Raw genomic sequence first — 12,184 nt, forward strand, 5'->3', positions numbered from 1 at the left:
AGAGAGAGAGAGAGAGAGAGAGAGAGAGAGAGAGAGAGAGAGAGAGAAAGTGGGGCTTGCACTCTCCAACCCTTCCATAGTTCAAACGAAACTTCTTGTAAGCTTAGAGCCCTCTGACATAAACAGCCCCCAGCAGGCCCCACCTCCCAACACGATTGCTGTGGGGAGTAAATTTCTAACATAAGTCTTATGGGGACATATTCAAAGTTTAACTTCCATCCAGACCACAGTATGGCCCAGGCCCCTTTCCTGGACTGTCCTTAGTTTTTCTCTAAGCCATCAGGTTAGCACTGGTGCATCCTGTGGAACTGAGCATGAAGTACTGCCAACTGAAGATTAAACATGCCAGCCATGCTGGCACACAGGGAGGCAGAGGCAGGTGGGCCTCTGTGAGTTTGAGGCCAGCCTGGTCTATGTAGAGTTCCAAGTCAGTCAGGGCTATGTAGTAAGACACTTTAAGCAGCAGAAAAAGATCAAATTCTCAGCTTCCTTTATTTCATTTTCCATTGATACTGGAACAAATTAACACAAGCTTGATTGGTGGCTTAATACAGTACAACTGGGCTGGCTAGATGACTCAGTGCTTAAAGTGCTCAAAGTGCTGCCCATGCCAAACAGCCAAGTGTGGCTCCCAGAACCCAATGTCAAGCAGCTCACACCACCTGGAAGGTCTCCAGGTGCCCTCTGAGGCCACCTGCACACATCCCCACAGAGGCAGACATATGCACATAACTTAAAACAACAACGGAGCCACAGACATTCGTTAGCATGTTATGTAGGTCAGAAGGCCACTGAGACTAAGGTGAAGGTATTAGCGTGACTGTTCATTCTGGAAGCTCCAGGGTAGAATCTGTCTGTCGCTGTCTTCTCCTGCTGTTGGAAGATCCAGAGGTCCTTGGCCCTCGAGCCCTTCTTTCATCTCTAAGAATAGCACTGTGGTGTCTTTCTGGCTTGCCTTTCCCTTCCTTTCATTTTACAGATTTGACTTATTTATTGGTGTGTGTACTGCTAAGCGGAAAGCCTGTGGGAACAGTTCTCTCCTCCCACCATGTGGGTCCTGCGGCTCATCAGGCTTGAGGATAACGAGTTTCGTTCATGGAGTGCTTACGGAGCAAGCGTGAAGCCCTGGGGTCCGTCTTGAGCACCAAGTGAACAGCATGCGATGGTGCCTGCCTGTGATCTCAGCACTCAGAAGGTGAGCTGAATCCTTTCACTGTGCCCCTCCCCACTTTCTCTTTTGACACAGGGTCTCACTATGCTGTAGCCCTGCCTGGGCTGGAACTGACTGTAGACCAGGCTGGCCTCAAAGTTGAAGTAGCTGCAGTGCCTCTGCCTCTCCAGCTCTCTAGCATTGGGTAACAGACTCACTGCCAGGCGGCTCCCAGTGTTTTCATTCTTTTGTTGTTTTTATTTTTTAAGGGCTTTTGTAATTAAGTTTGGCCCATTCCGGACAATCTTTATTCATTTTCTTTCTTTAAAAAGTTACACTGAGCCGGGCGGTGGTGGCGCAAGCCTTTAATCCCAGCACTTGGGAGGCAGAGGCAGGCGGATTTCTGAGTTCCAGGTCAGCCTGGTCTACAGAGTGAGTTCCAGGTCAGCCAGGGCTACACAGTGAAACCCTGTCTCGAAAAACAAAAAAACAAACAAACAAACAAACAAAAGTTACACTGAAGGCAGAGGCAGGTTAATCTCTATGAGTTCAAGGCCAGGCAGGGCTACATAGTGAGATCTAGGTCAGCCAAGGCTATGTAGAGAGATCTGCCTCAGAAAACAAATGACACAGAGCTTTGTAGAGCTGGAGGGCGTGCGTGTGTGCCTGGTGCATGTGGAAGTCAGAAAACATTTAAAAGTTGGTTCCTCCCTTCTTCCACCATGTAGACCCCAGAAATCAAACCACGAGCACCCTTACAGAATGAGTCTGCACTCATAATGGTCTTCTTCTATTTGGGGCATTGAATTTACTATACAGCTGAGGAGAATAGTTTTGAGCTCCTGATCCCCCTGCCTGAGCACTGGGATTACAGACATGCACCATTACATGCTGTTCAATTCATTGCTGCCAACAACCTAGGGCTTCATGCCTCTGGAACTCTATGAACTAAAGTACATGGCTAACCTAGGATAATCTCTATGGTAAAGACAGGCGAGCAGGGCATGTGGCTCACATCGAAAAGCCCAGCTCTTTGGGAGGTTGAAGGTGGGCTGCTTGAGCCCCGGAGTTCAATCAATCATAATTCCTGGAAATTCCCTTTTCCCACATAACAAAATGGTCCCAGAGGTTAAAATGCAGAGCTCCTGATCTAGGGGTGTAGTGTGTGTGTGTGTGTGTGTGTGTGTGTGTGTGTGTGTGAGAGAGAGAGAGAGAGAGAGAGAGAGAGAGAAAGACTGAGGATTAAACAGAAGGACTGACATACAGGGAAACTCACTGAGCTCCTCTGAGCTGTCCTCCCTGGCCCAGAATATGGTCATCTTTAGGGAAGCATGACTCAGTCCTTCCCATTCTCCCCTCCTTTCTGGCTTGCCTGACACACTTCCCTACCCCAGCATCCCTCCCTCTTATACACACACCTCTTTCTACATCTGCTATCTGGAAGCCAAGCATCCTGATTTCTCTCCTCCCAGAATTCTCCACCTCTTCTTTTGCCTCACTCCTCTTAGCACTTATCCACCCAGAAGGAAGGGTATCAGCCTGCCCAGAACCTTGAATTTCTTGAGTCCTGACCCCTGAGCCTCCCTAACCACAAACAGACACTCAACGAATTTACACACAAAACGGAGCAATGAGAAGTTTCCCTCGGTTATCTCAGCAACTTTAGGACCTCCCCTTCAATAACTGTTTCTGATCCTGTCCTAAACCACCTACCTCAGAAACCACCTAGCAGGGCAGCAAACTCAGGCAAGCTTAGGCTGTGTCCCTGTCTCTGTTTTTCTCTGCACCTCCCAACCCTGAATCTTTCTCGCACCTTTCATCACTCTCTCTCTCTTAGGTTAGGATAAACTCTTCAAAATGCTCCTAAGTTTATAAGGCGCCTGCAAAGCCCAGTACATTCTTGTAGAGTCACAGTGCGTGCGCCTCCCAGGTCCCAGTCCTTCGGTCAAGGAAACTCATCCAAGGATGCCCAGAGAGTTCTCAAGAATTCTTTCTTCCGGCCTTTGTTGGCCCAGTACTTTTAGCCTAAAGTTTTTATTCCAACACGAACAGCTGGCGTCCTCGTGTGTATCCACCCTTATTACCCCTCGGTGATCGCCCTCAGCCGCCAAGGCTGAGCTCTGGACTCTTGGAATCCAGCTCTGAGCCTCTGCTGAAAGGAGAACCTGGGCGGTGCCGCGGTGGGCGGGGATGTGTGGGTGGGGGCTCGAGAGAAGCGGCCTGGGATTGGCTCATGGTACTGGGGGCGTGCCTTAGGCCCAGAGTCTGCACTGTAAGTTCCCAGGCCCTCCCAGGTCCTCTATCCTAGCCGCACAGCTCTGCAGCTTTGCCCGCGCTCCTCAAGGTGAGTTCGAACTGGGGTTTTGTAGGCCTCCCGTGGCTCCCTGGAGAGTGCTAGCCAGGCGGTGTTCTGTTCTGGCCCAGATCAGGTCGGTTACCTGGGGTCTGGGTCCCCGCCCCCTACCAATGACCTCCCGCAGCGCTCGAGGCGCTCCGCTGTCACCCTCGTAGCTCCTAGCTGCAGGTCTATGCTGGCCAGAGACCCGGGACTAGGGAACATCCTCTCTTCGGTCCGTGTCCCCGTCTGGTCTGGAGGCCGTATTTTTAGCGGATGGTGAGGTGTCCTCCTATCTTTAGCTGCAGTGTTACTGAAATGGATCTGGGCCGCGCTGGGCAGCCCTTGACTGGGGACCTGGAGGGGTCGGCACGGGAACACGAGCCAGGACTGAGGAGCTGGACTCCCGGGAGGGCGGGGGCCTGCACGTCCGAAGTCTGGCCGTGCGCCAAGCAGACACTGAGACTTCGCCCAGGCCGAGTAGCTCAGGCAAGGCCCCTCCCAAATATCGGAGTCCCGGACAAGGTCCCCGATAATTACAATTCTACCCTCACTGTGGTCCAATTGTGCAACCCAGAGAAAAAGGCCCTATGGGCGATCCACCTCGGGTACTGGAGCACGCAGTTCCTCGGTGGGTGTCTGCCTGGAGCGGGTATGCTCGGTAGGACCCTAGAACCCCGGGTTATAGCAGGGGCGCGCGCGCCACCTAGCGACTTTGTGTTACAGAGAGACCGCTGCAGGAGAACCAGATGAGCTGGCCCTGTCAAGGCTGGCAGGAGGGGACCCACTTCTGGGAGGCGAGAAGGGTTTGGTTTTTGTTCTTGTTGCAACCACTACCTGGGAGAGCAGAGGTGCTTGAGGAAAGCCCTGCAGATATTTGCTGAATGTCCTTTGACAGTGACTGTGGATTCATCTATTGTGCAGAGGCCTCTTGTTTCCAGCATAGCAATTGGTCACTTATTTTAAAGATAGAGAAGGTGAGTCCAGTCCCAGAGAGGAAAGGTTCATTACACAAGGTCACAGAGTCCCAGGTGGAACTAGATTTCAGACCATTCCCCTTGGGCTGGCAAGATGTCTCAGCGGAAGTATCTTGTTGAGCAAGCTTGGAGGTGAGTTCCGTTCTTGAAACACTTAAAGATGGACTCCACAAAGTGTTCTGCCTTCCACACACATTCTGTACTACGTACACACTCACGAGTGCAGGCATGCGTGCAAGCACACACACACACACACACACCATTATACACTCACACAATAACAATAAATAAAACTTTTTAGTTTTTTCCTTTTTTATTTTTAGAGGCAGTTTTTTAGTTTTTAGAAGTAGACAGATCTCTAAGTTCAACTGTTCTACAGAGTGAGTTCCAGGTCAACCAGGGCAACAGAGAAATCCTGTCTTGAAAAACTAAAACTGGGGCTGGAGAGATGGCTCAGCAGTTGAGAGCACTGACTGCTCTTCTGAAGGTCATGAGTTCAGATCCCAGCAACCACATAGTGGCTCACAATCACCCATAATGAGATCTGATGCCCTCTTAGGGTGTCTGAAGACAGCAACAGTGTACTTACATATAATAAATAAGTAAAAAAAAAACTAAAACCACAAAACTTTTCAGTAAGCCTTTAGAGAAGAGGCAGAAGTCAGACATAGACCTTGGCATGGGGGCACACACTTGCACACTTTCCTCTCTCTCTCTCTCTCTCTCTCTCTCTCTCTCTCTCTCTCTCTCTCAGACTTGAACGTTTGACAGAGTCTCACTGTCCTAGAACTCACTATGCAAACTACACTGGCCTCAAACTCACTGAGACCTTCCTGCCTCTGTCTCCCCAAAGCACTCATCACCATTCCTAGCGGGTGGTACACTTTTAGGCCCAGCACTTGGGAGGTGGAAGAAAGCAGATCTCTGTGAGTTCGAGGCCAGCCTGGTCTACACAGTAAGACTCTGTATCCAAAACAAAACAAAACAAAAAACCAAAAACCTGGTAGGGGAGCCTGTTAGCTTTGAAGTGTCCCATTGGGAGGGGAATTTTCGTGAACATCCAGAGTGAACAGGAGCTAAATATTCTCCATAAGAAGAGGTGATCTGACTCTAGGAAGTCATTTTATCTGAGAGAGGCCCAGGGTTGCTGTCCAGGACAACCCACAGAACTGGGATGGCTTTCATCTGTGTGTCCCACTGGTGGAGGAAGCTCCTCACGGCAGCCAGACCCTAATCGGAGCTCCTTATAGCTTACACTTGAAAGCTGGGGAAGTGGCAGTCAGGAGATATGACTGTGTGGAGGAAGCCTGGAGACCTGATAGCCTCTCTCCTGCTCCTCATCCCCATCACCGAGGGTATGGCCCCTTCCTTGCCTTGGAGCCACAGGGACCAGCCTCGATACCAGCACCTTCCTTCCCTTGCTAGTTTGATGACCTTTGTAAAGTTCCTTAATGTCTCTGCAGTTCCACTCCAGCGGATATCCAAGACAGTAGTAGCACCTACCATGTGCCCTACAGAGTTAACATGTAAGGAAACTCTGTGACAGGCTGAAGCCCCTGGTTCTGTGGTGGCCAGATCTTCTATTTAAAGTTGCTGTGTTATTCCTAGCTTTCTCCTGGGTGGTTGATACTGGCCCCACCCTTCCCTTTAGCCTCTGTTCTCACATCTGGATTTGGGTGGGAACATCTGGCTCAGAGTAGACAGCTGTCAGGGACGCCCAGTTTGCTGTGGAAACATCCAAGCTGCCTTGGCGATCTAGTGTGATGGAGCGAGGTCAGGGAAGGACCTGCCCAGGCTCTCGGCAAATCTCACCAGACACTGCAACTCTCCCTCAGTGGAAAGGAAGGAAAAGCCACCCAGAGCTTCACACCAGCAAATTGAACAGACGAGATATTGTCAGCAGGCCTTACATTTGATGTGGTGGTCACAAGATTCTAAAACTTAGGGTGGAATCCATCACTAGAAAGTCATTCCTTTGTCTCTGGTTGGCTGCAGGGGCTCTGGGGGTTAGAAGTGTCCAGCTTCCATGGCTCAGCATGACTGATCTGGGGTGTCTGGCCTTGGGGCAGGGTTTCCTGAGAAAGGTCCTGAGCTGGAGTCGAGGCAGTTAGGACTGCCCTGCCCTGCATCCTGCCTCCTCCTTCCTGCTCTTCCTGCTCACCCTTAGCCTAGGCAGAGGAAATGGTGGATGGCTCTTTTGCTCAGGTGTGGAGGAGGATGGGCTCCTCTGGCTTCAGTCCTGGCCCTGCCCCAGCCTGCTATGTGGGGTTGGACAAGTGTCTCTGCCTTTTGTACAGGATTCTGCGTGTGGAGCTTGAGGGGCCAGTCAGGCCCTCCATACACCAGCCCCCTACCAAGGAACTGGAGGGTTTACCCACTCCACTTCCTTCTTGTTAAATCAGCATGACGCCCATTCACAGTGTATTTTTTTTCACCTTAAAAATAACTTTGGTTTTTTTCCTGACTACATAAACAATACTTGCTTATTAACAAACCAATGGCTGGGGAGTAGCTCTGTTTTGTTTTTTCATTTTGTTTTGTTTTGTTGGATTTGTGTATATTTTGTTTTGTGCTTTTAGGGAATATCTCAAAAAAGAAAACTGCATTTATATAAAACTCTGAACAAGTGCACACTGTAACAGTACATACACTGAATCCGACATACTGAGGTGGTTAGTGTCACATACACTGAATTTGACATACAGAGAGGTGGTTAGTGTGACCCCTGTGCAAGGGTGACACTCACATTTGTGAGGCATCACACATTCTTTTTATAAAATCTTTCTCTAGCTTGGTGGTGACAGTGGTGACTGATCATGCCTTTGACCCCAGCACTTGGGAGGCAGAGGCAGGCAGATCTCTGAGTTTGAGGACAGCCTGGTCTACATAATGATTTCCAGGACAGCCAGGGCCACATAGAGAAACCCTGTCTCAAAACACTACAACAAAAACCCAAACAAACAAAAATTTCTAATTTTATCCATGTGTGTAAGTGTATAAGTGTGTATAAGTCTGGACACCTGTAGCATCAGACCCCATGGAACTGGAGCTGCAGATGGTTGTCAGTAGTTGCCATGAGGAGGCTGGGAACTGAACCCAAGTCCCCTGGAAGAACAGTAAATGCTCTTAACCACCAAGCTATATTATTCAGTGTACTCACTGCATTATGAATAATAATAATGATGATGATAATAATAATAATCTGGGTGTGGTGGTACTCCCCTTTAATCTCAACATCCAGGAGGCAGATACAGATAAATCTCTGAGTTCTAGGCCAGTCAAACTACATAGTGAGTCTCAGTCCCCCCAAAAGTTCTATAACAAGAGAGGAAAAGTCAGTCTGAAATGATACCATTACACCCCTTCACACACATGTGTATTACACATGTGTGCTTTATTATAGCAATGGGCGAAGTGTAGCAGATCACTCAGTTACTGGGGATACCTTTCCTTCTAGTGCAGTGACCACACATCTTCTCTCTTTCACCCCATATGGTGACCTTCCTGGTTCTTTCTCATTTCTCATGTTAAGATAGGATCCTGTCGGGCTGGAGACATGGCTTGGGGGTTAAAAGCACTAGTTGCTCTGCCAGAGGATCTGGTTTCAATTTTTAGCACCCACATGTCAGCTCACACCTGTCTGTAACTCCAGTGCTAGGATGCCCAACACACAGAGTGTACAGACCCATGTAGGCAGAGCACCCATAAAATAAAAATAAAGGTTAAAAAAAATGAAAAAGAGGCAGAAGCAGGAGGTTCTCTTGAGTTTGAGGCTAGCCTGGTCTACAGAGTGAGTTCCAGGACAGCCAGGGTTACACAAAGAAACCCTGACTCAACAAAACAAAACAAACAAAAGATAGGACCTTATCTAGGATGGGATATGTGGGGGTGGATGGCAGGTGCATTGGTAGTCAATGCTTTTAATACATGGCAGCCTCTCAGGGCTGGAAAGATGGCTCAGTGGCTTAAAAACACTGGTTGCTTTTGAAGAGGTTGGGTTCCCAGCAACCACATGGTGTCTCGCAACTATCTGTAACTCTAGTTCCAGGGCATGCAATGTCTTCTTCAGACCTGTAGGCACCAGCTATGCATGTGGTGCACTTACATAAAAGCTAATGGCACCCTTTGACCATATTTCCACATTTTACTTGTAGGAGCCCAAAATGTAGCCGATGCTTCTCATTTGTCTCACTTTGCTTCTCCAGCCAGGCATGGACTCTGCCAGGAGCTACATGGCAGCCCAGAGAGTTTTAATGTTCAAATGGGGATCGTAGGAGAGTTGTGATAACATGTTTGCGAAACTCTCAGTAGAATGCCAGCCACCCAAAAAGTATCTACACACCCTGCTCCATCTCTCTCAGTGCTGGTACTGGAAAGAAGTTCAGGCAGGCTCCATCAGACCCAGCCTTGCTGCTAAGGACCTGACCTGAGGGAGGAGGAAAGGGAATCCTTCAACTGGAAAGTGATGAATCCAGTGTGAGACCCTGACTGTTCACTGGGATGGACATCTGTTCCCAGCTCTGGACCAGGCCTGGGCAGGAGAGGCAGATTCCAAACTCTCCACCCTCCACTGAGTAGGGAATTAAGAGCAATGATGAGACTTCCATACAATGAGGCACTTCCTGTATGGAGATCAGGGATGAGAGTGAATACCTGGGCAGGAGCAATGAGCAGAGCCAGAGACTAGGGATAGGAGTTCGAAGGATCTACTATTCAGATTCTAGGCCTCAGTTTCCCCTCAAAAGAGGAGGGGAATAGTGGCTTACATTTTAATTGCAGCATTTGAGAGGCAAAGGCAGGTGGATCTCTGTGTTCCAGATCACAGCGAGCCTTAAGTCAGCTAGGGCTGCATAGTGAGAGTCTGTTTAAAAAACAACAAAACAAAGCAAAGCGGATCTGGGAGGCCTGGTGTCATTCCGTAAGCCACCACTGCCCTGTAAAGACACATACTTTTCTTTTTTTTTGTTTTTTTTTTGTTTTGTTTTTTTGAAACAGGGCTTCTCTGTGTAGCCCTGGCTGTCCTGGAACTCACTCTGTAGACCAGGCTGGCCTTGAACTCAGAAATCTGCCTGCCTCTGCCTCCCAAGTGCTGGGATTAAAGGCATGCGCCACCACTGCCCAGAGAAGACACATACTTTTTATTAGGTGTTCCCTAAAGACAGTGCTGATACAGGGAGAGTAGAAATGAAAAATTATCAGAGCTGCTTTTTTTTCTTCCTGAGACAGTGCTTCTTTGTATAGCCCTGAATGTCCTGGAACTCTTATCTATAGACCAGGCTGGCCTCAAACTCACAGAGATCTGTCTGGCTCTGCTTCCCGAGTGCTGGGATTAAAAGCTTACACTACCACTGCCTGGCTTTTTTTTTTTTTTTTTAAAGATAGAGTCGTACTACATAGACCAGGCTGACCTCAAAGTCAGAGGTCTACCTGCCTCTGCCGTCCTTGTGCTAGGATTAAAGGTGTTATCCACCAAGCCTCACAAGAAAGTTGACTTTTTTTTTGTTTTTTTTGGTTTTTCGAGACAGGGTTTCTCTGTGTAGCCCTGGCTGTCCTGGAACTCACTCTGTAGACCAGGCAGTCCTCGAACTCAGAAATCTGCCTGCCTCTGCCTTCCAAGTGCTGGGATTAAAGGTGTGCGCCACCACCGCCCGGTGAAAGTTGACTTTTTAAAGTTATTTTTGTTATTATTGTGTGTTTGTGAGTGTGGGCACATGTCACAGCCTGCATGAGAAGATCTGAAACAACTCAGTTCTCTCCTACTGTGGTTCTGCAGTTCAGACTCACGTTTCCAGGCTTCCCCAACAGGTGTTTTCACCCACCGAGCCATCGCACCTGCCCCTTTCCCACTCATTGACTTTCCTCCATCCCTTCAGACAGAGCCCTGTATATACCTGTGGCTTCACAGCCAGAAGTTGGTATGTAGTCAGGACGAGCTGGTGCTCTTGATCTCCTTGCCTTTACCTTTCGAGCGTTGACAATACTGACTCCACCACCATGCATGCATTTATGTGATGCCAGGGCAATGCCGGGGCTTCCTGCACATTAGGCAGTCACTATAACTGAGCTATACCCCCAATTCTTGTATATTGTTTTGAGGCAGGGTCTCATGTAGCCTAGCTGGCCTTGAACTCCCGATCCCCCTGTCTGTGCCTCCTGAGTGCTGGGATTATTGGTATGCACCTCACTTTAACTTGCTTTGTCTGTTGTCTTCCTGTTCCTGATTTATGCATTCCTTCATTTCAGCTTCTCAACTCAGGACTAAGGAGAGAATCTTGGAACAAGAGCAAAGCACACGGCTGCTGAGGAGACCGCACCTTTCTGCCTCCAGTTCTCCAAAAGGACTTTCATCCATTTGGGAAGAGAGTGGGGTGTAGCCACAACCCTGTCTTTGTTGGCCTTTAATCTAACTTTTTCTGACACCTTAGGCCAACTTTGATCACATCTCACCCTCTGGTTTTTGTTTTGTTTTTGGCAAGTGTGGACATTGGCCCTCTGGAGCCTGTTTTGGGCAGAGGGTGTTGAGAGGGTACTGAGGACTGAGCAGTCAGGACTGTGTGCTGAAGTCACCATGTCCACCAAGGTCCCCATCTATTTGAAACGTGGCAGCCGCAAAGGCAAAAAAGAGAAGCTTCGGGACCTGCTGTCCTCAGACATGATCAGCCCGCCACTTGGGGACTTTCGTCACACTATTCACATTGGCAGTGGTGGTGGAGATGACATGTTTGGGGACATCTCCTTCCTGCAGGGCAAGTTCCATCTCCTTCCAGGAACAGCGGTGGAAGAGGCTGAGGAGGATGGCAGCTTTGACCTTCCCTTCCAGTTTACCCGCACTACCACAGTGTGTGGGCGGGAGCTCCCTGATGGGCTGTCACCTCTGCTCAAAAACGCCATCTCCCTTCCTGTAATTGGTGGCCCCCAGGCCCTCACTCTCCCCACAGCCCAGGCTCCGCCTAAGCCTCCTCGATTGCACCTTGAGTCACCACAGCCTTCTCCAAAGTCCTCCCCACAGGAAGCAGGGAATGTGGAAGTCTGGAGGATTCCAGAGGCTGGCTCGCCCCACAATGGGATGAGCCCTGACCCAGAGGCCGAGGAGCCCTTCCTGTCCCATGCCAGCTCCCTGCTGTCTCTGCATGTGGACCTGGGGCCTTCAATCCTGGATGATGTCCTCCAGATTATGGATCAGGACCTAGGCCGTGTGCAGATCCCCACATAAGAGCCTTGGCTAACCAGGCAGGTCACCCAGGCTGTGGTGATGTCTGGAGACATCTATGGACAATGGCCCTGACCTAGGAGTCAGGATCCCAGGTCACACCTATGGGTGCTGGCCAGTGACTGTCATTTTGAGCCTTTGTTTTCCCTTCTCTCAATGGACAAAGTACATCTTTGTTTTCATCTGACAACATCCACAGGGGACCCATGCAGAAGTTACCCTAGAGGCTCCTGAGTCTCTTTGGTCATTTGACCCTCACTGCCAATTTCCCCTTTTCCCTCAGGTCCCTTGTGGAGAAGACTCTGCTAAAATGGAGCCCGCCTCCTTTCCAACTACCCTTCACGTCAGAATCATTGGATAGGCTTCCCACCGGTCTGTGTTCTGGTCTGGGAGCATGGCATCCATAGAGCATGACATCTCCTGCCTTGTGTCCTGTTTCATCCCTTCCTCACATGACCAGGGAATTCTGGTTGCAATAAACCATGCTGCTGCTGGTGGCTGAGCACCCTGTA

At 49.4% G+C, this 12,184-nt stretch overlaps 1 protein-coding gene and 1 pseudogene across 1 annotated transcript; both read left to right on the forward strand.

The window, feature by feature from the left end:
- The first annotated feature begins 3,421 nt into the window (after nucleotides 1–3,421).
- Nucleotides 3,422–12,184, forward strand: Cdc42ep2 (CDC42 effector protein 2). The gene is made up of 2 exons (XM_028771168.1): nucleotides 3,422–3,494; nucleotides 10,706–12,184. The coding sequence occupies exon 2, from the start codon at nucleotides 11,031–11,033 to the stop codon at nucleotides 11,673–11,675; it is 645 nt and encodes a 214-aa protein (XP_028627001.1). The 5' UTR covers nucleotides 3,422–3,494; nucleotides 10,706–11,030; the 3' UTR covers nucleotides 11,676–12,184.
- On the forward strand, nucleotides 7,132–7,232 carry LOC114624361 (annotated as a pseudogene).

Source organism: Grammomys surdaster, unplaced genomic scaffold (assembly GCF_004785775.1).
Source record: "Grammomys surdaster isolate TR1022 unplaced genomic scaffold, NIH_TR_1.0 205, whole genome shotgun sequence".
NCBI classification, from domain to species: domain Eukaryota; kingdom Metazoa; phylum Chordata; class Mammalia; order Rodentia; family Muridae; genus Grammomys; species Grammomys surdaster.

Coding starts and splice junctions, on each gene's coding strand:
- Cdc42ep2 (XM_028771168.1), top strand. CDS start 11,031: ATGTCCACCAAGGTCCCCATCTATTTGAAACGTGGCAGCCGCAAAGGC.